At 42.4% G+C, this 27927-nt stretch overlaps 1 protein-coding gene across 1 annotated transcript in view; it reads left to right on the plus strand.

The window, feature by feature from the left end:
* Positions 1 to 18679: 18679 nt before the first annotated feature.
* The window catches only part of IL6ST (interleukin 6 cytokine family signal transducer), a 32702-nt gene continuing 23454 nt past the window's right edge, over positions 18680 to 27927 (plus strand). Inside the window, exons 1-4 of the mRNA XM_083465818.1 lie at positions 18680 to 18874; positions 22888 to 22968; positions 24389 to 24700; positions 26427 to 26565. Of these exons, the coding sequence (XP_083321944.1) occupies positions 22902 to 22968; positions 24389 to 24700; positions 26427 to 26565 (518 nt within the window). The 5' untranslated portion in view covers positions 18680 to 18874; positions 22888 to 22901. The remainder of the gene's footprint in view (positions 18875 to 22887; positions 22969 to 24388; positions 24701 to 26426; positions 26566 to 27927) is intronic.

Below are 27927 nucleotides of genomic sequence, written 5' to 3' on the forward strand. Positions count from 1 at the left end.
GTGTGGTTTAGCAGTCAGGCCACTTACATCTTGGTAGCATAGGTGGGGGTTGGTCACTGGCCCCGAGAGGGTTTACTTGAGCCTGCAGTGAGCCCATTGTGGCAGGAACTATCCTGTTCTTACTGGGCTCCTGAGAAAACAGGGACTTGCTGGCAGCAAACCAAAGCAGAATCCAGTCCAAAGTCAGAGTCCAAGCAAGCAGAGTCCACAACAAGGGTCAGGTGAGAGGCAAAGCCACAGCAGTCTACAAACACTGGAGCTATTTCATGTATCTAAACAGAACTGTTAAGTTCCCTGAAATTAGTTATTGCCTCAGTTATGTTCTTGGATTTGTGTATTCAGTTCAGGAACCGTTTGTACATGTCCCTTGCCAAAGGTTAGAAGCAGCTATTGGAGAAAAGGCACTCGTGGATGGAATGCTTTTGTTGTGTTTTGTTCTAAAGCCGGAGACTGTGTTGATCTGCAAACAGTATCAGTCATGCCAGGCAGGGCAAAGCAGCCTCACCCCTGAAGTTCTTCCAACTGATTGGTGCAGCAGCAGTAGTGAAGGAAACTTGCTTAACATTTGCACCTAGATGTTCCCGCTTGTTTGTCTTCTCTTTCATCATTTGTGCCTGTTTCTTTCTCCTCTCCTCCACATCTTCAATGTAGACTTAATTCACATATGGGATACACAAGAGAAACCACTCAACAGGAGTTATAGTTTACAAATTTAAAATAGAATCCTCCCAAAACCAGCTCCAAGATCACAACATGTCAAAGATGTGAGATATATTTTATTTTAATCTTCGTTTTATGACCTTTGTTTCTCTTTGGGCTTCTTTTAAACTAAATTCTTCATTACCTAATAAATAGGAAGAATGTATGTTTGCTCCCATGTGCTTCTCTCACAAAGCAACACCTTACACTTTTCCAATGTGGTGATAATTATTGTGCTTTAAAAAAATGTGGTCTATAATTGCTGAAGTACAACTTCATATTCTTGTTGCTTCATACAAAGCAAAGGTTTAACATCTATTCAGAGATATCACTTTCTGTAGACAAGAAACCTTCACTTAGCTATTCGTAGAATCATAGAATAGTAGAGTTGGAAGGGACCCTGAGGGTCATCTAGTCCAACCCCCCTGCAATGCAAGAATCAACTAAAGTATCCATGACAGATGGCCATCCAACCTCTCCGTATAAACCTCCAAGGAAGGAGAGTCCACCACCTTCTGAGAAAGTCCATTCCACTGTTGAACAGCTCTTACCATCAGAAGTTCTTCCTGATGTTTAGTCGGAATTGCCTTTTTTGTAATTTGAATACATTGGTTCGAATCTTACCAGTTCTATGAAATCCCCTAAAATATTCACCCACTTCTTATAAGAATCAAGGTTCTGAGTTACAGGAAAAGGCATGGGATGGGCTGCAGTCCATTTTCTTCTTCTTTTGTCAATTTCACAATAATACAACTTGACCTTGACCTTGAAAACAAAAAAAGAGGGGGAATGTTCACCCTTTTCCTGTTTTTGTTCTTTGAACTTTTCAGTTGGGTGAACTCTCCGAGATTACTTTCTTTTCCCTTTTTTTAAAAACTCACAAATGCAGAGCAAAAATGAAATGGACAAACAAGTGTTACACATCAGTTATCATTTTTCTATACAAAAGTGGAAACCGAGCGGAAAATATGTTGATCAAGCAGCCTTGCACTTTGACAAATTTAGGTTCATATTTGATCTAATGCTTTATTATTCCGTAGCCTATAATGATTTACATGATCCACATTTGGTTTGGCCATTAGGTAGATGGGGGTTGCGGGTCTCTGCCCCCCTGACCCAGCCACAGTTATTCTACCTGAGCAGGCAGACAGTAAACCTGCCAAAGCACTCCAGCAGGCAATGTGAGTTTGTTCTTGCTTGTGTAGGAAAGGAGCAGGCACCAGGTGGAGTAGTGAGTGAGATGCAGACAGGTATTGGAAGACCAAGCTGTATGTGCCACACTGTGACCTGCCTTGGTCGCCTAATATTGCTGCTGTCTCAGCAGAGAAGCTGGAATGAGATCAAGCTGAAGTCCAATCAGCTTCCGCACAAGGAATGGGGGTGAAAGCATAATCCTGGCCCGATTGCGCTGCCCCAATTCAAAGTGCTGGTTTTGACCTATAAAGCCTTAAACAACTCAGGACCCCAACAGCTCATGAACCGCCTCTTCCCATGTTAGCCACCCCAGACCCTGTGATCAGTTTTTTTTCATTAGTAGTAGCAGCCGTAGTTGCAGTACTATTTTGTGTTCTCATTTTGTATTCTTCTGTTGTGAACCACCCTGTGATATTCAGAGGAAGGGCAGTATGCAAGTTTAATAAATAAATACTCTCATTTACTTAAGGCAGTTAAATGTCTTGAACTGATCCTGCTTCATTCTGGCTCTACCAGGAATTGACTGGTAACACCAAGCAGTCGATTCAAATGGGCAGTTCCTGAGATCATCTGTGTTCAGATATAAGTGGATGCTGTTTTGAATAAAGACGGAAGCTTTCAAAACTGCACGGATTTTAGCCACCGATTTTGTGTACCACCTTGTATATCACCAGCAGTACCACCCTGGATGCAACCCAAGGGACATTCCTACTGGCTGTAGACCAGGGAGGAGGATCCTCTAACCTCCAGTTGTTGCTGGACTCCCATAACCTCTGAACATTTGTTATCTTGGCTGCAGCTGCTGGGAGTATGGATAAATTAATGCACAATAAAAAAGACAACTGGAGAGACCCTGTGTCAGACCAGTGATGTATCTAGCCCAGTTCCATCCTGTAGCCACTCTCAAAGATCTCTGTAAGAGGCCTTTCAAAAGCCCTTCTAGCTGAGATCCATTAACTGAAGATGCCAGGAAGGTGGCCATCTTTCCTACTTTTCAGAGGAAAGTCATCTATTTGAAAGGCTGCCCATCTAAGGGTGGCTGCAAGATAAAAACACCCTAAGAAGGAAGAGCAGGGGCTTTGAAGTTGCCCGTTGACAGAGAACACCTAGCCAACAGTCACAAAGGTCACCTGGTCACAATCTTCCCCATTATGAGATTTTATGTGTTTCTATTTAAATTATAGTAATTCTTTCTATGCAAATAAATTAGCACATTGCATATGTATCCTGTTTTGTCTTTTTTGTGACTTGTGTCCTCTTTTTTGGCAATGCATACCTGGCCACCCTGCAGTGAACTTGGGATCTTCTGCATGCAAAGTGTATGCACCACAGAGCCAGTGAAAAAGAGGTGCCAGAACCAGTGGCAGCGTTAGCTGCATGGGAGCCCAGAGTGGCAACCATGCTGTGCACCGGGGGGGCGGGGCAAGCTGCGCGGCAGGGCCATTCATCACACACAGGGTTGGCAAGGCGAGCCCCCTGCTGTGTGCCTTTTTGTCACCCCACTCATAGATGACATCCAGGGCATCCTACACCCCTGGCCAGAACTCACCATGAACACCTCCCTTGTTCTTCTATAATGGCAATGGCACCCACTTGAGAGGTGCTGGAACTGAGTATCAGCAAGTTCCGGATGGTGGGAAAAAAGCCCTGCACAGAGGTATGGCCAAATCCCTTTTCACAGAGAAGCATTTCCACTCAGCACAGACTAGGACACATTTCTATTACATTACATTCTAACTCTGGCCTTGAAAACATATTTGGGATCTGTTGGTTAAGGAGAGGCTGCCAGTCCCATAATCTCCAGAATCCCAAAGAACCAAAGAATCTTTGGTTTGCCCAAAGAACCAAAATGCTAAAGGGCAGAGTTGTGGTGAACCAACGAAGACTTCTGTGTGGTTTTCCATAGTCTATTGTGTTCCTTATTTACAGCAGAGATGCATTTCTTTGGAAATGTGATGGCTTCGTTGCCAAGAATCCCATCCTCTATAATCTGCTCTGCTGAGAAATGTTTGTAAAAAAAATATAGCGGAGTTTGACGGGTGAGCCAAAAAAGCATATGGGAGGACAGATGTGGAGATCTTTGGGGAAACATAATCCCTCTGCTATCGGTCAGTGAAAATAAAGAATGGCCTTCCTAGAAACCATTGTCATATCCTGAAATGCTCCTTTCTCTGAAATGTTTCAAGGGCTGTTCTCTCAACGGCACAGCTTTTTCCTGGTAGGTTTAATTAATTTGGTCTTGGCGGTCGTGTTAAGGGGAGAAACAGATGCTACTTGGGAAAGCCAGGGGTCTCAACCCCATGGTTCTTTCATAACATTAATGGAGGCAGTTTCCAGCAACTAGTATTCATTACTGCCTCCAGACGCAGAGGCAGAACATAGCCAGCATGGCTAGTAGCTCTTGATAGCTTTATATCCCATTAATTTGTTTAAGTGAAAGGAAATGAAAGCTGGACCATAAAGAAGGCTGATCGCCAAAGAATTGATGCTTTTGAATTATGGTGCTGGAGGAGACTCTTGAGAGTCCCATGGACTGCAAGAAGATCAAACCTATCCATTCTTAAGGAAATCAGCCCTGAGTGCTCACTGGAAGGACAGATCCTGAAGCTGAGGCTCCAATACTTTGGCCACTTCATGAGAAGAGACGACTCCCTGGAAAAGACCCTGATGCTGGGAAAGATGCACAAGGAAAAGGGGACGACAGAGGATGAGATGGTTGGACAGTGTTCTCGAAGCTACAAACATGAGTTTGCCCAAACTGCGGGAGGCAGTGGAAGACAGGAGTGCCTGGCGTGCTCTGGTCCATGGGGTCACGAAGAGTAGGACACGACTAAACGACTAAACAACAACAACAAATTTGTCTAAGCCTCTTTTAAAACCATCCAAATTGGCGGCCATCACTGCCTCCTGTGGGAGAAAGTTGCATAGTTTAAACTATGTTCTGCACGAAGAAGTACTTTCTTTAATCTGCCCTGAATCTTCCAACATTCAGCTTCATCGGGTCTCCACAAGAATGAACCTATAGATGCAGCCCAAACATATATAAGTTTGCTCAAAAGTTAAGTTTTGCTGAGTTTGGCAGGACTTGCTCCCAGGTAAACGGCCAAAAGGTTACCAAGAGAAAGGTTAAAAGTAAACTTCTTGAGCTTTGTGTAGAAAATGGGTGGGAGATCTTGGGTGAAACAGAAGTCAGTGGATAGTTTACAGAAGCTTCTTCCTCCAATTCTTTTGTAGAAAGCAGGATGCTGATAATTAAAGCATGAGTCCTTGGATATGCAACTGGAACTGGCAACAAACATGTAGAATCCAAGAGAAGGCTGAAGAGTTATCAGTCTAAACAGATTTGTTTGCTCTTAGATGGAGACTTCTCATCCACTCCTCATAGATAACGACATGTTGACACCTACATTACATATATTTGTGGCTTTGTATGCACACATAGGTGTGGTATGTGGAATGCCTTCTTCGAGATCCCTTCTCACCAATTCAAATACACAAGCCCATTCATGCCCATTCAATTTTTTGGGAGGAGGCACCTCAAATATTTTATGGGGTGGCCCCGAAGAAACCTTGGCCCTTAGGAGTTGACTCCTATGTCGGTGGCCAATTGATTTATTGTCACTTGAATATTGGACTTTAGGTCTTCAGCAGTTGCAGGTTCCTACATTTTGATTGCAAGTTTGCAGATCCCATTAGTTAAGGGATCCAAGCAAACATTTACTTAATGCCCCTATTAATGTGGAACAGGCTGAAATGTTTACATTGGCACCGCGGTTTTCAAACGTAATCCGTTCCAGAAGACCATTCGAGTTCTGAAACATTTGAAAACTGAAAACTCAACAGCCGACAGCTAGGCCTCAGGATCTTGCACTCAGTGGAAGCCGTGTGGCATGTTCGACTTCCAGGGCATGTTCAAAAACCAAAGCATTTACTTCCAGGTTTACAGCAATCGTAAACCGAAATGTCCATCAACAGAGACGTTTGAAAACTGAGGTACCACTGTATAGCACTTTCAAAGTTATTCACAGTTTTGTTTATAGGGGTGAAATGCTCAAACCTTTCCAACATTCAGCTACAAGTGTCAACACTGCAATTTGCCAATAAAGCCAAAGTTAAGGATTACAAGCAATAGTTATTTTGGGTTTACTTATAAAGCCCACCACACAGGCTTTGTGACCCACTTGCAGAACACGACCCACAGAGTAAGGAAACACTACCCTAACCTAACCTCCTGACTGGTTTTTTGGGAGTTGTATTCTACATTCTTGAGCTGATGTAATGAAGTTTGTTTGTGGTTGATTTATACTGAACCATCCACACATCTTTCTCCTTTGCTAGTTGCGCTATGATTCTTCCCCAAGATTACCATGCTAGTGCCCTCTGGCAGGACACTGTTTTGCTACAGCGCAACAAAAGCTAGACACACAAAAAAACCCCACTTGGAATATTTGTGGTGGTATGGTTTTGAAATGAAGAGGTATATCCACAAAACATTTGCTGGCACAAACAGCATTGAAAGCGCATTGTGTTTAATCACCCCAATACCATCATGAGCACAAATCATAACTGATGCACATTAGAAATGACATCTGGAGAGGCCCAGATTATTCAAAGCTAGTAGTAACGTCACAGAAATTGTGAGGGCAGTGGAAGGTGATGAGACACTTACTTCTGGTCTTCCTAAACCAGGAAAGCATGAGTTTCTGGGAATTAGAGAGAAAGCCAGATCTTCCAGGACATAGGTTAAAATGGGAGGACAACTTTTGAATCAACCTACCTGCTGGACAGCTGAAAAGCATTGGAGGAATATTGCTTCTAGTTTGGCTGGAAAGTAGGGTACTGCTAGCATCTCACTCTCCAGCTAAGCTAGTAAAGAATGGTATTGAGTATAGAGAATCCAGCTCCCCAGGCTCAATTTGTTGGCCAAATTCTGATATAGGGGGTGAGATATGGGACGGAGCACATTGCTTTGTGCATATGGGCATCATTTCAGGACACAATGCTTCTGTTGAGTCACTCTTGGCCACAATCAAACCCAAAATTATTTATTTGGAAAGCAACTCATAGTGAACCACTGATTCACGGCCATGTGAATCCTTCTGGTCATGTGGGATACCATCAAATAAAACTGCTATGAACCACTGTCACCTAAAAAGGACATTAGCATGCCATCTAAGTGTGCTTTTCATGAATCATGAGACAATGAAACATTCCTTTCTGGCTGTCGGAACTGCCCTAGTCTACATCTTGATGTCGAGTACAGGGCAGAAGTACTGGCAAGGATCCCTTACCCCACTTTTATAGAGCAAAATGAGAGACGGCTGTGGAATACCATCTCCAGTTCCTGTTAGATTTAGCAACACAACCACATTACAGGGTGTGAAGCAGCATCTACTGATCTGCCAAACTGCTAAACAGAAGAGAGAGCAAATCACCTAACATGGTGATATGCATTGACTAAGCAGCTGAGACTTGCTCCGTTTGTGTGTGGAAGAGGCAGTGAGCTGGTTCTCTCCCCTAGCATTCTCCTCTCCAAGCTGGTGCCCTTCATATGTGTTGGTCTACAACTCACTTTACCCCTGGGAGAGTTGTAGGCATCATCTCTGGAGAGCACTGGGGACAGAGAAGCTGCTTTAGAGAGAAAGGTGTGTTGATTCTAGTCCATACCGTGGGAGAGCCTACGGACCCTGGAAGTGGCTCTCTAGGTTTTGTTAGTTGCTTGATATTGCCCAGGGCAGCCCAAAGTGACTTACTACCAACCAGACAGAAAGACAAAAAAAAGACCAAAAGAAAAAGATGCCAGGGATTCAACCTGGAACCTTCTGCATGCAAACCAGATGCTCTACCACTGAGCTAAGAAGGCTCTTCCCTTTAGGCAGTGGTGGCTCTTCCTCAACCTTAGGCAGGAGCCTGGAATGATGAGAGAGCAACACAACAGAAAAGGTATTGGGGGGGGTTAAAGAGAGAAAGTCTCCATCCTACCCCATAAACAGCAGGTTGAAAAATTTCTTCATTCAAAGAGGATCTGTCGGCAAATGCAAGGAGCACGACTTGCAGGTGTGATCCTACTCCTCCATCACTGCCTAAGGATGTTTACTTAAAGACAGTGTTGTTCACCTTAAGACAAGGCAGTGGAGAATCACTTCTGTCACAATAGATGTGAAGGTGTCAGCCAATGTATGAGCTTTCCTAGTTGTACCACTTTGTGCTCGGTTCCAGCAAGCCCATGGCTTTCAAACCATTACATTTAAAACCAAACTAAATGAATAATGGTGTCCTGCCATGAACCACTGAACTCTGCATACTATCAATATAATTAGTTCGCATTTCCATACCTAGTCCTGTGACTGTGATTTGTTTTAACTGTGTTGTTGTTGTTGCTTACTCTGGGTTTGGAATGGTAGACACCTGACCTGGGACTTGCTGGTGAAGGGCAGGGAATTAATGTATTCATCATTGTTAGGATTTCATAAAATGTATTTCATAAAATTTAAATGCTGCTTGATTGGAAAAGAAAAACAAAAACCTCAAAGAGGTTTACAAAAAGAATAAGAATAATAATGAAGGGGTGTCAATCATGGTCACCAAATCTTGTGCTGTTTGCACTTGAACATCTGCTACAGAACATGCAGTTGTCTTTACCTTAACCCTTCTGGTTTTTCAACAAAATCAACCACTTGTCAGGAAGCTGTATGGCTATGTGAGCATCATCTGCCTTTACCAGGCCACTTCACACTGAAATAGGAAGAGGGCTTGTTGCTGCGTGCTTCCTTCCTCTTCAAAGCACAGGCCGCATTCAATTGCTGGGGCATCTTGCCCTTGCCCACATTGAGGTGCTTTATTTTTGGCATACTGCTTCAGTGTTGAGTGGCAACTGCTGCCCGAGTGGCTCAATGACATCACACATTTGAATTCCAAAGGGGAGTTGCCAAAATCAATCTTTGACGTTCCCTTGCCTAGCAGATCTCAGGTTGGAAACGAACAGGGAGGGCTCCCTGTGTAGATTAAATACTGGGAGCAAGCAGGATCCAAAGTCCTACAGAGGAGGAGCAAACTGTTGGGTGCTCCAGGTATCCAAAAGATTGTTTATTCCCTAAGGACGCCCTGATTTTCAAGTGCTTTTTGATATTATTAATGCTTTTAAAATATTTTAGATGTGTTTAATTGTAGTTTTATTTGCAACAATGACAAAAACAGAGGAATAAGAGTGGGTAAGCAAAATTATAAAACCAAAGCATTTGCAGACAATAAGCATTTGCAGTCTTAACTTTGGAACAACCCTTAGAAAGTGCATTAGAGTTATTAAAGGAGATAAACGAATTTGCAAAACTGGCAGGCTTTAAAATAAACAAAGATAAAACCAATATGTCAGTCAAGAACATGGATGATCATGTTAAAAAGAAATTAGGGGAAATTGCTAGTTGGGAAATAGAGGAAAAAATGAAGTATTTAGGAAAGTGGTTGATGGCAAATAATCATAATATCTATAAGGATAATTATATGAAGACTTGGAAAGAAATTTTAAAAGTCCTAGATATATAGGGCAGAATATAACTATTTCTAATGGGGAGAATCTGGGCGATAAAAATGAATATTCTCCTAAAAATGTTATTTCTGTTTCAAATGACCCCAACGCTTAATGATGTATGCTGTCTTAAAGAATGGTAAAAAGTTCTGTCTAAATTTATATGGAGGGGGGAGAAATCCAGGATAAAACATCATATTCTTATTGATATAAAGGATAGAGGCTATAATCATTCATGAGCGATTTCAGCAGCAAAACCCAAGGAAAAATCTGTACCTGCTGGTTTGTGGTATATCTTCAGGAGAAGAAAAGGCTAATTGTAAACCCTACTCAAATCTGAAGTGGGTCCCTAAGATTGTATTGCGGAGCTGCTAATCTGCATGTTATTTTCACTGAAACATGCATTTTTATGCACTCTTTAGCCCAGGTATATGCATTTTCGCACACTTTACCTGGCTGAAGAACTACATTGCAAAATTTGGAGAGCTGAAAACTTCAAAAGATGGCTGCATTTCAGTTCACGCATTGTTTCAAAAAGTACAAGTTTGGTAGGCTCTCCTTTTCATGTGAACTAAACTGAATTTCCCCAGCATCCCTCCTTCTAACTTCACTTCTATCGTGCTTTCCCCCCTGTTAAGTGTGCAGAACAATACAGCCTCATCAGCAACCATGGCAAGAACCTATTGAAGGCGGTGGACATGGTTGACAGGCTTAAGAGCCATGAATCTGGGGAACAGCTGCTCTGTCCAGAATCAAGTTCCAGATGAGGAACGAGGGAGTTGAGCCAAATAGGTTGGGGGTAAGGACGGGTTGAAGAGTGTCTGAGAAGTGGAATGGCAACGTGACAACAAGCAGACTGGAAACGTCGCAGGAACCAAGCCAGCAATGGCAAAGCAGGAAGCCAGGCTCAGAAAGGTCACATCCACACCATGCATTGCAAGCACTCTTATGCCACTTTAACAGTCACAGTGGCCTCCTGCTTTGCCAAAGGCAAAAAGGGGTTGGTTCCCCCCCCCCTTTTTTTGGAGGGATTTCTGAAGCAAATGCAGCACACAAGTAGTGAAGAAAGTCTGAAATTTATCAAGCAGCAGGCTTATCTCACAAAAGAAGAAAATAGATTAGGCAAATAACAACCCCTCCTTTCAGCTGCTGGGAGCCCCAGGGACATAGCAGCAGAGTAGACCTTCATCTAGCCAGGCTATGCAACACCTACATCAGTTTGTGCCTGCATCAAACCTTCTCTCTCTCTGGCTCAGACCCTATGGTTTTTAATACCCTTGTCCACCCCAAGTCATGAGGCTTAATTGCTTAACCAACTTCACCCAGCTTGATCGTTAAGCTACCTTCACCTGGCTTTTTTTTGGGGGGGGGGTGGCTGGTCTCATGATTGAGGCCAGCAGGCAAGCAAAGTAATTAATCTACAATTGTGTTATCTCTGCGCAAGGAGCATTCCTGCAAGCAATCAAGTCAGCAGGAATCACTACTGCTGAGCTTAGGAGAGTGGTGAAGCCCTGCTTTATTAAGGGTTAATTGCACAAGGCCACCTACGCCTCCTTGGGTTAACCGTTTATTTTCCACTACACCTCCTTGCAACTCCCAGCACACTTAATGAATTACAGTTCCCAGGTTTCTTTGGGGGAAGCCATGACCCTTAAAGTGGCATGAGATCATAAGACAAGCCAGCTGGATCAGGCCGAGGACCCATCTTGTCCAGCATCCTGTTCTCAAAGCAGCTAACTAGATGCCAGTGTGGAAACCTGTGTGGGGTTCATACAGAGCCCCCGGTCAGCTCACGGACTATTGACCCATACACCACTAATCCGCTGCCACCAACCAGGTCCTCCCCCAGTAAATCACTTAGTCTGTGTCAGGTTCTTAAATTAACAAAGAAGAGTGCAGTTTACTGCAAACACAAATAAACTTTAACTGCATCCAAAAGATTGTTACTCTTTACCTTCTTAGTCTTATTTTATCCTGTCTCTAACTCTTCTACCTCCCCTCACACAAGAACCAACTGCCTCTCTATTTCCAACTGTCTGCCAACTGCTTTTCCAATTGCCTTTCCCAACCAACTAAAACCAACCAACCCAAACCTCGGGCTAAGCCCTTTTATAAACAGGTAGGCTCCGCCTTTGGCTTTTCTATTGGTCTACCTATTAACTCTTTCTCCGCCCCTGTACAGACATTTTTTAAAAGAACAGGCAAACGCCACACCTGCAAGCAGGATTTGATCACAAGAATGCTCTTCCCTCCTGTGGCAGTCATGTTGCACCCCGGGAGCTACCGGAGGGGTGACAAGTGAGGGTGCAGGCCTGATAAAGTGAATGTGAAAAGAGGCTTGCAATGCAATACACAAAGCCATTGGAAATCTGAAGCCAGTGGGCTCAAGATTGCTCTCTTACAGGATAGCTAGTTTAAGTGCTTTGTAGGCAGTACTTCCCTCCAGAGTCTACCCCTTTCCCTGATGAAATGTGAGGCTGAAAGTATGAAAGAACTGCAAAAAAAGAACTGCCAGCAATGTCAGATCATTCAATCCTTAACTCTTGATTAGTTATTGGGTGGTTGTGCAGCTGGGATACCTGATCAGGACACCTGAGTTCAGAAACAATAGCCAAACAATTCCAGGGAGCGGTTGTGGCTCAGTGGCAGAGCATCTGCAAAAGGTTCGACTCCTGGAATCCGCAAGTAATATTAGGAGAGTTCCCTGTGTGAAATTCTTGAGAGCTGCTGCCAGTCAGTATAGAGATACAGACTACCTGGACCTTTGGACTCCTCCCAGGCCACAAACCCCTTCCCATGTCCTCACCAGCCCTGCTCCTTGCCCTTTTGCCAGACTGGGAGTGTCCTTCAGCTACGACAATGCCTCTGGCTTGCCTGGGTGGAGAGAGCAGTATGTAAACTTCTGACTTTTGCATGGCTGAATGCATGTCCTACTGTCCGCAGGTAAAACAACTACATCCGATGCTCTGCCTACTGTTGCCACTGCTTCCACCCACTGCCCGCATGTGGGCTCCAGAAGATTGCCTATGAGAGTCAATGTGTCCCTCTGGCTGAAAAAGTTTCCTGTGCCCTCTGCAGTTGGCAAGGTTTGTCTCCAGTTATGGAGGCTGGGATTTGGTGGGGAGACAAGGTGTTCTTCTTTCCCCAGCAGGACTCAGCTTGTCCCCATAGGTGTTGTCTTGCCTCCAGGGAAGGCTCAAAGGTAGGTGGGAACTGGGCTAGCCTGGAGACAGCCTATGTTCTGCAGTGGCTGGGCCTGTCCCTACATGACATCAGGTATGATGGTATGAAGAAGTACCTGGATTCAGATGATTTCTGTATTTCCAGTCATTAAACTCATGTAAATGTACACTGATTGCTCTCTCTTCCCTCCAAATAACCTCTATGCTTTTCAGTTACAGAGAGCAAAAAACTGGTTTCTCTCAATCTTCTCAATTCAGCCAATCTACTCTCATCCAATAGTAAACCATTCCCATGGTTAGGATGCCACCCTCTATCTCCAGTACAGAACAACAATCCCCCGTGTTGCAAACTTAACACAACAAACAATACAAGCAACACAAAGACCAGTTTACTAGATAGCACTGCAATTCTTATTGCATTACATGATTTAGTACAACAAAAACAAAATGTGTACACTTGTGAATTCTCTAACATATTTGAAAGCGAATGAACACACGTCTGTCAATCTTTGAAAGTCCGTAGAAGTATAATAAGTCTATGGCTGAAACAAAGTAATAGATGCTATCCTGTGGGCAAAAGTCTACGGACTTTCAAAGATTGACAGATGTGTGTTCATTCGCTTTCAAATATATTAGAGAATTCACAGGTGTACACATTTTGTTTTTGCTGTAAAGGTAAAGGGACCAGGTCCACTCGTGACCGACTCTGGGGTTGTGGCGCTCATCTCGCTTTATTGGCCGAGGGAGCCGGCGTACAGCTTCCGGGTCATGTGGCCAGCATGACTAAGCCGCCTCTGGCGAACCAGAGTAACGCATGGAAACTCCATTTACCTTCCCACCAGAGCGGTACCTATTTATCTACTTGTACTTTGATGTGCTTTCAAACTGATAGGTTGGCAGGAGCAGGGACCAAGCAACGGGAGCTCACCCCATCACGGGGATTCGAACTGCTGACCTCCTGATCGGCATGTCCTAGGCTCTGTGATTTAACCAACAGCGCCACCCGCGTCCCATGTTTTTGTTGTACTTACCCTCTATCTCCAGGGCAGAAACAAAGTAAACACATAAGCACAACATGTGAAAAATTACCATTTTACTGGCCCAAGATCAACTCATTTGCCCTATGGAGGAAGAGATATGAGAATACAGCTCCATAAGAACTCTCAAAATATAATTTATGATGTTAGTGTGTTGTCCTTCCCACAAGGAATTCAGGGTAGCAATACAGGAAGCTCTCACGTTTTATCCTCACAACGACCCTGTGAGGCACAACAACTGGGCTAAGGTTGAAAAACTTACGTTGGAAAGATTTAAAATTGACAGTGCAACTCAGTGAAACAATCCCCTTGAGTTCAGTGGATTTTATTCCAAGCTAAGTGGGTATAGAATAGAAGGTGAAATTATTGAATTGAATCTCCTTCATTTCCTCTTTGCAACTTCCTCAGGGGAGCCACCGGTCTTGTGCAATTCTATATACATGTACTCAGAAGTATTTCCCACTGAGTTCTGTAATACTTGCTCCCATGTAAAGCAGTATAGAATTAGAATTTTATTCCTATAGACCAGGCATGGCCAAACATGGCCCTCCAGATGTTTTGGGACTACAGTTCCCATCATCCCTGACCACTGGTCCTGTTAGCTAGAGATGATGGGAGTTGTAGTCCCAAAACACCTGGAGGGCCAAGTTTGTCCATGCCTGCTATAGACTATAACATTTTTCATAATTCCTGATCATTGGTCATATTGGCTGGGGCTCAAGTGGGTGCAGAATAGCAAGGCAGCTTCAGAAACAGGATTGAGAAAGTAAAGGGGAGCACATGGTGGAACTGAGAAGATTCATGTAAGGGACCATCACTGATCAGTTTGATTAAAAAAACTAAAATGTTACTTGCAACCAGGGAAGGATCCTCCCAGTTTCTCATATTTCCAGTCTTTTAAGTTCAGTTTTCCAGATTTCCATATCAGTTTGTGGTTTATTTGTTTTTTTAAGAGAGTCCTCATAAAAATTTATCAGTACCTTAGTACAAGTTTATTCTCATATGCACATTTTGGCAAAGCAGCTTTCCCCAAGAGAATGTATTTTCCCCAATAGATGCATTAATATGCTACTCTAACATGTTCGTTTTCGCATACAACACTTGACCGGAGTACAGTGGTACCTCAGGTCAAGTACTTAATTCATTCTGGAGGTCCGTTCTTAACCTGAAACTGTTCTTAACCTGAAGCACCACTTTAACTAATGGGGCCTCCTGCTGCCGCTGCACTGGCAGAGCACGATTTCTGTTCTCATCCTGAAGCAAAGTTCTTAACCCGAGGTACTATTTCTGGGTTAGCAGAGTCTGTAACCTGAAGTGTCTATAACCCAAGGTACCACTGTACTGCATTGCAAAATTTGGAGAAGTACAAATTTTGAAGGATGGGTGTGTTTTGGTTCACATGTTGTTAGGTAAGTTTGCTTTAAATGAGAACTGAAACAAATTTCTCCCTATCCCTATTTGCAACTAAAATGGTTTGGAAAGATACTTCTTTTGCGTACAAAGCCCCCAAAGTATGGCAAAAGAATCTTTGAGAAACACGGACTCAACAGTTTTTATTATGAAGCATGCTAAGATTTTCTGAATTGTCAATTTATTTAAGTGTGCGGTTTATATATTTGTTACAGCTAATGATATTGACAACTAGAAATACTGACTGTTTTCTGGATTGCATCTTCAGCCTGAATATCTTCTGTTAGTAATGTTGATATTCAGTGCCAGAATTACATGTAAGCTAAACAAGCTATAACTTAGGGCCCCACTCTTTTGGGGGGCCCCAAAAAATTCAAAGAGGAAAAAACTAGATGTACATTTCCAAAATATAAGATAAAAAACAAATAAAATAAAACCTACATACAACAAGTGCTGTATGTCGGTTTTTATTGTGTTGTGTATGGACCTATTGGGTGCATAAATTACCATATAGCATATATTCAACACAAAAAACAGTGACAATTTGTTGTTGACAAAGCACAGGTGGATATATAAAGGGCACCATTACCTTCAGTAGCTTAGGGCCTCATAAAACCTAAATCCGGCCCTGCTGTTATTTGAAAGGCAGAGAAACACCAGCTGTTTGCAATTTTTAAAGGATTCTGTAATAAGGGTGAGACACTGAAATTGAACCCATCTGAAATCAATTTAATAAATTTGCACGTGTAAGGTCACAGGTTGGTGTAAGATCACTTTTCGTTTTCAGAGTAAAACTACAGTGGTACCTCGCAAGACGAATGCCTCGCAAGACAAAAAACTCGCTAGACGAAAGGTTTTTCCGTTTTCGATTTGCCTCGCAAGACGAATTTCCCCTATGGGCTTGCTTCGCAAGACGAAAACGTCTCACGACTTTGTTTTCTTTGTCTAAAAACAAAGACATGTTTTGTTTATAAAGTTAATTTATTTTCCCTTCAATTTTTGAACTGCTCTTTACAGTATGTGTGACTTTAAAGAGCAGTTAATAAACTGTTGTTGTACCAAATTTGGTTTTATTTGGACTTTTTTGACCATAGGAACGCATTAATTGATTTTCAATGCATTCCTATGGGATTTTGTGCTTCGCAAGACGAAAAATTCGCTAGACGACAAAAATTGCGGAACGAATTAATTTCGTCTTGCGGGGCACCACTGTAGAGTTATTCATGTGTCTGAGTTTTAATTGTTTCTCACAAACACAGTTCAAAGCACACACACACAATTCATGAGGTATGTCAGTAGTAATTTTTAGAATATTAATGACTAGTTTCCTTTGCTATTCATAGATTTGTTTTCCAAGTAAAAGGGGGTTGAGAGTGTGAAGTAGCTACTTCAATTTTTCCACCAGGATTTCCTTGAGCAGGTAGAGGATTGCCCTTCTTGTTCTTATCTAGGTAAGTTTTGTCTTTGTTCCATTATTTTAAGTCTATTGCTATGGCCACTTGTGCTCCTGGACTAACCACTTCCATGTGGCCCCCAGAAGATTACCCACAAGGGAATATGGACCTCTGACTGAAAAAATGTCCCCTGTCCCAATGCAGAGGAACCATTTCAGAACAGAAACAAGAAAATCCAGAATTTTCAGCTCGCTGTTTATCTGTGTTCCTTAGGTGATACAGACATGGAAACAAGGCAGACACACCCCTGCCTTGGCCTGCACCAACTGATACAGTGTTTGGGTGGCTTGTGGCTGTCATCACATTAGTTTTCTGTGTGGTGGTGTTTCCATAGGTTCTGAGGGTGTGTTTGTGTGTCATTTCCACATCATCTGCAGATTCTGCATGGGGTTTCTTTTTTCCCACCTGGGCTGAGAGAGCCAGTGTGGTGTAGTGGTTAGGAGCAGTGGACTCGTAATCTGGGGAACCGGGTTCGTGTCTCCGCTCCTCCACATGCAGCTGCTGGGTGACCTTGGGCCAGTCACACTTCTGTGAAGTCTCTCAGCCCCACTCACCTCACAGAGTGTTTGTTGTGGGGGAGGAAGGGAAAGGAGAATGTTAGCCGCTTTGAGACTCCTTAAAGGGAGTGAAAGGCAGGATATCAAATCCAAACTCTTCTTCTTCTTCTTCATAGGATATTGTGGCTGTAGTGGTAGTGCATCTCCCCCTTCCCCAAGGTAATTTAATTAATATATTTATTTACTGCTCTTCATCACTGCGGCAGCAATCCCAGGGCATTAAAAATGCAAATTGCAGCTCATATAAACAAGCAAAACTTCACCAACCTGCTCTTAACTAACCCAATAATAAACAGACAGGCTGAGGTACTAATATCCAGAGAATGCCCGAATATAAACTTACACGAAGAGCCTTCTCCAACCTTGGGGACTGGAGTACAAAACATCTGGAAGGCACTAGGTTGGGGAAGACTGGTTTATGCAATGGGCCGCCATTTTGTTATTTAATAATAACAACAGAAACACTGTCACAAGAGCTAACTGTTTCTGATATTTTCATCCTTTATTTCTGTCCTGCTCTGTTTTATACATTTGAAACAGAATCTTCCCAGCAGCTTGTAAGCAATGCTTCTGTGGAGAAACTATGCTTCAATTTCTGGAAGGATGGCTGTGAAATTATTTTGCATTAGAAAAATGTGGTACAGTGGTACCTTAAAGATAATCAAATGCCTGTGTCAATAATAAGTGAACTCTGACAGATGGAAGCTATTATCATAAACAAAGATTGTTGAGGCACCTTACAGTGCAATCCTATCCATGTCTACTCAAAAGTAAGGCCCAGTGACTTTAATGGGGCTTGTATCCAATAAATGGGGAATTGTTTGGGGGGGGGTTGTTACTGGTATTAGTATTTTGTAACTTTCCTTTTCGATACTATTATGATTCCTGTGGAAACAGTTTCCATTTGCTTGTGTACTTTTTGACTACTGTACTTTTGTTATGTTTGTAATTATGTAAACCTTTTCATGCTGTAAGCTGCCTGAAGCAGGGTTTTAACTATCATTATTATTTAGCAAATTATACTGCCCTTCATCCGAAGATCCCAGGCTTACAAATAAAATGATGGTGACTGAAAGGACTGCAACTGTAATATAAAGACTTAACAGATTCATTATAGTCACCAGCTTTCGTGGCCTTTCCCTTTCCCTTCCCTTTTCCTGTAGTGAGAACCTTGCTGGTATTTGAAGCGCTACATAATAAAAAACCCAAAATCAGATCAATTATCCAGTGTATCTTGCTCACGTGCTAATAAGGAACGGAGCTCAACCGGGCTCCCTTCCAAAGTAAGCCAGCACGTCGGATTGTACCTTCAGCCTGCAAAGTGCACATTCAGCCAAGCCCTGGGAATGTAAAACTGTACTAGGTTTACTTTTGCTGGTTAATTGATTGGGGCACGGAGCGAGGGGGGGGGGATGTCACACTCTCTGAACGTTCGCTGCCCTGCGCGCAGACGCTGTTGAGCGCTTGCGGCTCGCCACGCTCAATCGCAGCGCCCCCCGCCCACCTCCCCCTTTCCCGGCCTCTCTTCCCCTCCCTTCCCCCGCCCCTGCTGGGACCAGGAGCCCGGAATCCTGGCAGCCCAGAGGCCCGTTACGGGAAGCACCACCTCTGCCGTCTGCCCCGCCCATGACCGTGACGTCACCGCCCTGCTCACCAATGGCGGCTCGAGCGAGGCGCTCGAGCTAGCGGAGTGAAGCCGTCAGTCAAGGCGAGCGGCGCACCGCAGTTCATAAGGTGCGCGGCGGCGGCGGCTCGTGAGGCGTCTGGCGGGGACGGTGATGGTCCGAGGCCTGTGGGAGTAGCGCGCCAGGAGGAGGTGAGTGAGGGGTGGGTTTGCCGGCCCGCGTTGGCCTTCGGCCGAGGGGAGCAGCCTGTTGGCCAGGCCGAAAAGGAAAACTTGGCAGCTGCCCTCAGGGGGGCGGGGGGGGAGCCGCTCTCCGCTTCCCCCCGCGGACAGGCCTTGTCCCCCGAAGGCTGTGAGGGAACGAAGCCCGTTCTCGAGCAGCCCGCCTCGGTCGGGCTCTGGCCTCGGAGGCGGCCCCTGAATCGGCTCTCTCCTCAGCGGAGCCCTTTTAATGTGCGCGGCTGAGGCGCGTCCCGCTTTTCGGGCGCCTGGCTGGAAAGGCGCCTCGCGTTGCTTTGGGACGCCCACCGGCGCCTCAGACCGTCAAGCGCTGGGTCGGCCTGGTTTGCGACGCCGCCCCCTGGTAACATTTCTCTTAGAAACCACCCTCCTCCAGTCGCGGCGGAGGGTGGCAGCAGAATTCCCTCTGCCCTCTTCTTCCTGCGCGTTCTTACGTGCGCAAAGAGGGGTCGGGGGGGAGGGGCGACTGCTCCGTACTCCGGTCTGCCTTGAGTTCTCAACCGAATGTGGCAAGTGGTCGTTCTTCCTCGACTAAACATTCAAACTAATATCTATGGAAATATCTATTGAAAGGCTACCCTGTCGCGAGCGGTTTGGAGAACCTGAGTTAATTTCTCACGGTTATTTCTTCCCCTCTTTTACACGATAAAGCTCAGCGGTCGTAGCAGATAAGGGTGTATTGCAATCTGGCCGTCCCTGATCTTTTCACGCCTGCTATAACTTTTTCCCCCCTTTTCCAAATTCTTATCTGTGGGGCGTTTGTTCAGGTAAGCCCCACCCCACATAATCGATCACATGATGCAGTGCACACACCCCATCTGAATGGGAATGTGCGTCAACTTTGTGGGGGCCCAGCACCTTGAAATATGTTACTGTGGGGGCCAAAACCCCTTGGGCCCCTAGGAGTTGGCTCCTATGGTGGGCACCCATTGCCATTCTAAGAGAAAGAAGAGGGCGTTCATGTTGAGTTCCAGCACCTCTTTTTCTAGAAAAATAGCACTGCCGATAAGTCAAATGAGGGTTGTGCCAGTGGCATTCGATCAGTGGACTAGGGGTACTAGGCTAGTCCCCTAAATGTCCTCCTGGTGCCTCCTCCCCAAAGCCCAGAAAGCTGCTGCCCTGCTTAGGGAGGGAGGCACAATGCTCACCTGCAGTTGCAACTTCGGAGGGCCTCAATCACCCTCACAAGCTGGTTCCTCTGGCCCTAACTGATTACCTATGAAAAAATCACTGCATGCCACTGGATTGTATGTTCCCTGGCCAGGAGCTGAATCATACCCCTGCAGTCTAGGTCTCATTGGTGGTAAACCTGTTCCTAAACTGGGGGCTACCTTTGTGGTGCCCTTTAGACACTACTGGGCTACAACTCCCATCAGCCTTGGCAGCATAGCCAATGGTTTGGGATGATGGGAATTGTAATCCAGCAGTATCTTCCTTTCACTCCCGTTCTTCGACTTCCACTTGTACAGTTTTAGACCAAACTGCTTTGGAGGAGGATGCAGCCTTTTTGTTGTTATATGCAGTTCATGGCATGCTATTATAAACAATAGTGATAATGTGCAGTGTTCTAACACATTCTTGATGTTGAATAGTACTGGGATCAAGCTACAGGTACATGGTGGCATAGAGATTGGCTGTCATTCACCCTAGTTGATATCTCTTTTGAAAGGCAGACTGGTGCATCTCAATATTGTCTCTACTGTATTTCTGGGCTTGCCATTTGTGTACTTCCTCTCCCCACCCTCCCAAGGATGCTAGGATCATCAGTATGCCTGATTAGGGGATTTCCACAGGGTTACTTGACTACAGTAGTGTATGACATATAAAGGAAATGATACTATTTTTATTTGTATGATAAATTTGAGTAGAGTGCTGACAATTAGTACAGGAGAGTGGTGAGAATTTTCTCGGCATGTGGTTCTTTTACCTGAGTTGATGGTTTGCCTTTGACAAGATGGGAAACATAAGCAGTAGCCAGTAAAATTTTCTTAAGGTGCTTCTTGGTTTCCTATCAAAGGCAAAAAGGACAAGATCAAAGTAGGCTTTCCATCCCCCCCCCCATAAACTTCCTGTGGATTCTGATTATCTTCTGTTGTGCATTAATAGTCTACTATTTTAGCTAAAATTGTATTGGTACTTTGCAACCAAAATTTATTATAATATAGATTTTGGTTCTAAATACTGTATTAATGTAATGTGCAGCCTGATCATTGCAGTTAGGCATGTCTAGTCCCATTGAAGAAGGGCTAAGAATGCATATGCATAGGATTGTACTGTTAGTGGTGGGCAGTATTAAAATTCTGTTCTATGATGTAAGATGCACTGGAAAGAACTATGTTGGCTTTCATTTTAAAGCACTTTGCTCTGCCTAGAAAACGTATGCAGGCCTTGTAAAACAGAAATGTATTTCAAATCTGCACTAGCATCAATTCTTAAGAGTCATATTTCAAAGATCCAGGTGTCAGCAGATAATTTCTAACTTATAAGATCTGCATATGGGAGGGGTGGGGGATGTGTGTGGGGGAATTCTATATGCACACAAAATTATAACCTGAAATTGTAACATATGCCTGGGTTGTATTTCACATTAACCTGTAGTTAAATTAAACTTATTTAATGTGAACAAGCACCATGCCAGTGTGTACTCCTCAAAGGTCTGTGCCTTGTTCCTCCCTTGCTCCAGCACCTCTGGGGAGAAAACAAATCAGAATTTGGCTTGTTACTTGTGAACCCAAGCTTTTGGTTTGTTACTCTTCAGACAAACCATAAGCAGAAGCAAGGCAGCAGGAGGGAGAGAGAAGTGAAGCAGGACATATTAACATTAAATCACAGTTTCAGTGTGACACACAAACCAGACCATGCAAACATCTGCTTCTAAATGGGAAATTTTATAATGCACCTTATTTTTGTAGTTTTAACTTGTTTTACACTGATTTTAATATTGTGTCTTAATGGTTTTAACTTTCCCGGAGACCTTAGGATGAAGGATCAGGTAATAAATTGTTATTATACTAATCCAAACACACTAAATCAGATATATATACCTTTTAGAAAATGTGCATCATTGGCCAAGGAAAGTTCTAGCCACAAGACAAAAAAATGGACTTTATCAGTATATTTAATCATGATCATTAAGTAAACCACAACTGTCAACTTTATATTTTTATAAAATCAATATTGTGATAATAATTAACAAGCAAGCTAGACATATATTATATATAAAATGGAGGGTGTGTTAGTTTATACTTTTCCCTCACTTTATTGCATTGTGATAATGGTTGAGAAGTGAGTTAAGTAGCCACACTCAGGCGCATATTGTACCTGGTCATTGACCACTTGTGACCAAGTGAAGATGCCTGGGCACCAGGATGGCACCTGACATCTCCACCATTTGAAGGTTCATGCCTGGGAATCATTGGATCTGAACTGTTTTCACACACTAATACCACATCCTGTAGAATTCTGTCAGATTTATTTATCTTTACAATTGAAATGGATTTCATAAAGCAAAATGCTTTTTCTGTGCAGCCTGAACAGGAGCTGGTACCATTAAGAAAAAGAGGTAGGAATAGGAATATATGTGGACTCTCCCTGGATCGAGTACTTTTCTTCTTTAAGTTTTCAGAGTTCTTAAGCTAGCTCAAGGTGGTCATCCGAACTAACCAGATGTTTAATTGATATTCAATCAATCATTTGAAGAAGAAAAAAGACTTTAGAGCCATCTTGCCCCAAAATGGCAACTAGACAATTGGGGAGTTGCCTGTGTTCCTGTTCGCACTCTTAGCTGTTTCCCTGAGTGCTATTCTTTTCTTGCTTTCCACAAAACCTTTTTGTTCATGGTTAATAAACGTGTCAGAACAGAGGAAACTACAGAACCTGTCTCCTGAGAAATGTCTTCATAAAAAGAAAATAGTGGCTGATTGAGCAGAGTAAAAATATTATATATAAAAAAATTGTTTTTACAGAGACTTGGTTCAAGATGTTTTCAAAATGGAGTTGGTTACTGCAAGCTGTGTGTACTCTCCTGAGCATTTACTCCTTTGGAGGTAAGTCTGCAGGATTAATAATAATAAATTGTTCCATTGTATTATTAAGCTCTGTCAGTTTGTTGATTTGTATACATTATAGAAAACGATTCTTGATTTTTAGTTTGAATCTATTATATGGAAGGCAATGGCATAGAGACCACAGGCTTGTCAGATCTATTTGTGTTTTTTTGTTAAAACCACAAGATCTGTGAGCCAGAGCCAGGTGTAAAAGGCATACAGTTAGATTACATTCTGAGTCTTTGTATTTGTTTTTGGTAGCAGAAATGAATCAAGTTCACTGAAAAGTCCACTCCTGGTTAACCCAGACTTTCTTCATTTCAGGAGCCTAATGTAAGGGGGGTCAGTATTCTAGATAGATACTGTTGGCTTGTAAAGTCAAAATATAAAAAGTTGTGAAACAAGCCAATAGTTGGGTGTGGTAATATGAATGGAAGGATATTTAACTTATTATCAGGTTTTCTAGCTTGCTAAATTCCTCTTTTTAAAAAGAAATCCTGTACAGTAGAGAAAGATTACACACAAACCAATTAAGTTACAACATGTGGTATGTTGCGGTGGAAAGTGAGAAAATGGTTGAAATATTTCCTGCAAGATTAATATTTAAATTGCACAGACAAAATTGAATAATATGCTTTTAGAAACGAAATATAGGTGAAATTTCAAGACAATGTTTCTCTTTACATAATATTAAACAGGCCTAAGGAAATGTAACACATTTGTACTGCTACCTCTGCACATTTCTATCTTTTTTATTCACTCCTAATTCTGATGTTTGATAATGAAACTATCTTTGAAATCATGAGGTGTGGGGGAGTTCACTTAACTAGCACAGACAAGAAATGCAAATAGTCATTAGGAAAATGATTACAGTTGCTAGACCTAATGTCTTGGATCCTTAGATATGAGAACAGAAGTAAAGCGTCCTTTCCCTCCCCCATCCTCTGCATTACCCTGAACAGCCTCTGGAGACAGTTGGGGTTCCTCATGAACAATGTGGGATGGGTTTGCTATGGTAGGGGAGGATTTTCCCCCAGATTGGAAGGAAATTCCCAGCTATCCCAGCAGTCTCTGGTACCCCATCCCAAATTGTTCGGGGGGGGAACCTTTTGGAGTAGCTTTTCAAGGTGCAGAGCTCTCACAAGATCTCACTGGAACCCAGAAGCTGCTGCTGCTGCTTGTGGGTGGGGGGGGTGCCCATGGATGGGCAGGCCCAGAGGTGAATTCAAGAAACCTATCTATGAACTTCCATCCAGTCATTTATCTTGGATCCAAGCAAATGTTGTCAATTAATGTACACTTGAAAAGTAAAGGGGGAAATGTATTTTCTAGGTAACTATTGTCTTCCTTTGTCATATTGTATGCTTATAGCAATAGTAGCCATCTTAGTGAACAATACCAAACAAATGATCTCTCTCAGTTTCAGATGGATATACGCGACCATGTGGCTATATAACTCCGGAGTCTGCTGTAGTATCCCTTGAGTCCAGCTTTACAGCATACTGCATTCTTAGTGACTATTGTCTACATTATGGCAACCCTCGTGCTGATAAAGTTATCTGGAGAATTCAAACTAAGCTTGTTCCTAAAGAACACTATAGCATAATAAATGAAACTGTTTCAAGAGTAACATTCAATGACACGTCTATATTGGCTTCTCCTCTGACTTGTAACGTCTTAGTGGCAGGAAGCATTGAGCAGAACATCTATGGAATTCAAGTTGCCTTGGGCTGTAAGTATTTCTCCTTAAATTCTTCCTTGTGGGGATACACATAAAAGGAACAATCTATTGCCATACAGTGGACCCTCTAATTACATACCACTCTGGATATGTAACTTTCAAGTTACGAACGTGGCAAACCCAGAAGTGTATACTTCCGGGTTTTGCCGCATGCACAGAAGCGGCACCTCTGCTTATGGACTTTTCGGGTTGCGGATGGACCCCTGGAACGAATTTAATTCATATCCGGAGGGTCCACTGTATAGTCATTCTCCTGCTCCTTATAACACTCTTAGAGGATGTTGGATTTTGTCGAATATATTGTAGACAACATGGAGAAATGAGAAACTTTTATTTCACATAGTTGAAAGGTACCAAGTAAAGAAGAAAAAAGTTACATCGTCACTTGGCAAATATGTCACCAGGCAGGAGTAAGGGCAGAAATTGCTGCCTGAATGATGTTTGTTCCACATAGTAACTACACAATTTCTGCCCCTGTACTGTATTATGAGATTCTGAGTATGATTTTATTTTGAGAATAGTGGTGACCCACCTGGAGAATCTGTCAAAGATGTAAAACGGGATATAAGTTTTCTAAATAAAGTTTAACTATGTTACATGGGGATAGGCATTATGCTTCCATAAGAAAGGCAGTTCAGCAGGTATGCCTGTATTGTGTGGCATCAGTTTCAGCGTAGCCCCTTGACCCCTGTTCCTTCTGGCTATTCAATCTAGCAGAGAGGGTGGTTGGGTACAGAGTGTGATTAGCACTTCATTGATTGCAGGGGTGGTGCATGCTGCCTTGGAAGAGGTAGTGGTGTGTCCTCCCTTAAATAAACCAGTCCTGGGCCCCTTAGTTATACTAGTTCCTCTACCAGTAAAAAATACCCTCTTCTTGGGTAGGTGGTAGAGAGAGTTTCAGTGCAGGATGACCACCTACTATTCTTGGATAATGCAATTTTTTTATTCCAGTCTGGGTTCAGGCCTGGTCATGGGAATGAATTGGCCTTGGTCACCCTGATGGATGAGCTTTACAAAGAGCAGGGCAAGCAGTGTGCAATCTTGTTCCTGCTTCTCGAATCTGCAGCTTTTGACACCATTGGCCATGGCATCTTCCTTGACTGGGAGCAGTCATTGGGCTTTTTTGTACACAATTTTATGGCTCCTTTAGGGTTGTCTGTCCTGAAACCATATAGGTCAGCAGTTAGTAGGACACACCACCTTAGTTGGCACCATGCCCATTCTGTTTGGAGTGTCATCTGACCCTAAGCTATTGTAGAGTAGCAGAAATCCTTCTGTGAGTAGCCTGCTTGCACAATATTGGATGCAACTTGGGGAATGAACAGGTGAACAATATTAGATTTTGATACACAAATTCTATTTACAGCTGTATATGTTGCCTCGTATGTAAAAATGATACTGTTGCTTCAAGTGTTTTTATTTTCCTATTTTATTTGTAAGCTGTCTGGAGTCCCTCTGAGGGAAAAAGGCAGGAAATAAATACTTCCCTTCTTGTAATATTTTATGTCAACTGTGGTGTTTTGATGTACTTCCTTTTTACCTTTACCTTTGATGACCTTTTGACATGAATGCTCTGCTTTACAGTATTGAAAAAAACAATTAAAAATGAGTTTGTTTGTTTTTTGAAAAAATTGATTAGGACCAAAATGAATTCATGTTGTTTTTGCAAGTGTACTCCTAGATTAACTTCTGTTTATTTGTGTGTGTTTAAATGCAGTTTCTCCAGACAAGCCTGAGAATTTGAGTTGCATTGTGCATCAGCTTCAGACAGGAAGAAAGAAATATTCTCAAACTTGTACTTGGGAGCCTGGAAGATACACATTTCTGGACACCAATTATACTTTGAAATCTCGATGGTAGATATATTTTTGCAGTTTTAAAGACCTGTAGTTAATTTGTTGAATACAAAACTTTGAATTCTTAATATTTGTTGTTAAGCATACAATTTTTTAAAGGGAAGTCACTTGTTCAAAATATTTAAACATTGCTCTACACTGTGTCTAAGCAGCACAGTGGTCCTGCTAATTTAAAAGAGCTGAAAGCCAAAATAGGCAGTGGATGAGAAAAAGGGGACCAAAACTACTGAATAGCTGAATCTTGAGGGACTATAACTTTGGTTACTGATATGGTTTGCAACCAGGGTGGATAAATAATCAGATTTTTTTTTTTAGTTAAATCGGATTTTTTTTAAATAAAATGCTTTTGGACGAAACCTCTTTCTAAAGATAGTTTTTTATTTAAGTTAATTATTGTCCAAAAGTTATCCATCAGGAAATAAGGATTTGTTTTTAATTATGCAGCATGAGGTTTTATATGCAGTGTTTAAATTTTTTGGTAAATGAATTCCACTAATCCATTCACATTGTCATGTTCTTTCAGAGGTTTCTATAAGATTATTTGGGGCATTTTTTTCTAACAAGAAGATATTATCACGGATGCTTGTTTTTGCTGTTCTAAAAAGTTTAAATTTGTGTCTGCAGAGATAACATGCCTTTTCTTCACAGGAAAAATGTTATAAAATAAACATGCAGAGTTGAGGGGGGGAAACTTAATCCCATTGTTCCTTTGCAAATTTATATACACAGAATCAACCCCTTAGCTCTTAAATGCTAAGTTCCAAGAGGTTCAATGAATAGATTGTTTGGAGTGGAATAGATCTGCACAAGTACCTAAGTGTGAAGCAGTAAAAATGAAAGTGCAACCTTGTGAGCAGAATACTCACAATATATGCATATTCATAATAATCATAATTATCTGTCTATGTATTTCTAATAGCATAACCAAATCAGTAATTTTTGATATAACTGTAAAAACTACTCTGAAAATTTATTATTCCAAAAATGAAACCTTCATCTGGTTGTGAATATTAAGATTATACCAGCAAAAATGACTCCTTCTCTAAAAAAATTATTTAAATCAGTAAATCTTACTGACTAGTGATTTAAGTTGATTTGATTTAAATCAAATCCATGCTGTTTGCAGCAAGATTTTTTTTTTAAAGAGCAGAATATTTTGTAAGAGGAAAAGAGAGAACAATAGTTTGCTTTAAATCCCCCCCCCCCACAACAGAAAACAACATAATGTTTAGAGATATCTACCAAACTTTTGGTTGATGCATACAAGTCAACCTACTTATGACTGGTTAGATGGTGTACCAGTTATAAATAAATAAATAAATAAATAAATAAATAAATAAGAACAGCCACTTCCTATTTTAC

The sequence above is a fragment of the Podarcis liolepis genome, assembly GCF_965112155.1.
Source record: "Podarcis liolepis genome assembly, chromosome: 11".
In the NCBI taxonomy this organism is placed as follows: domain Eukaryota; kingdom Metazoa; phylum Chordata; class Lepidosauria; order Squamata; family Lacertidae; genus Podarcis; species Podarcis liolepis.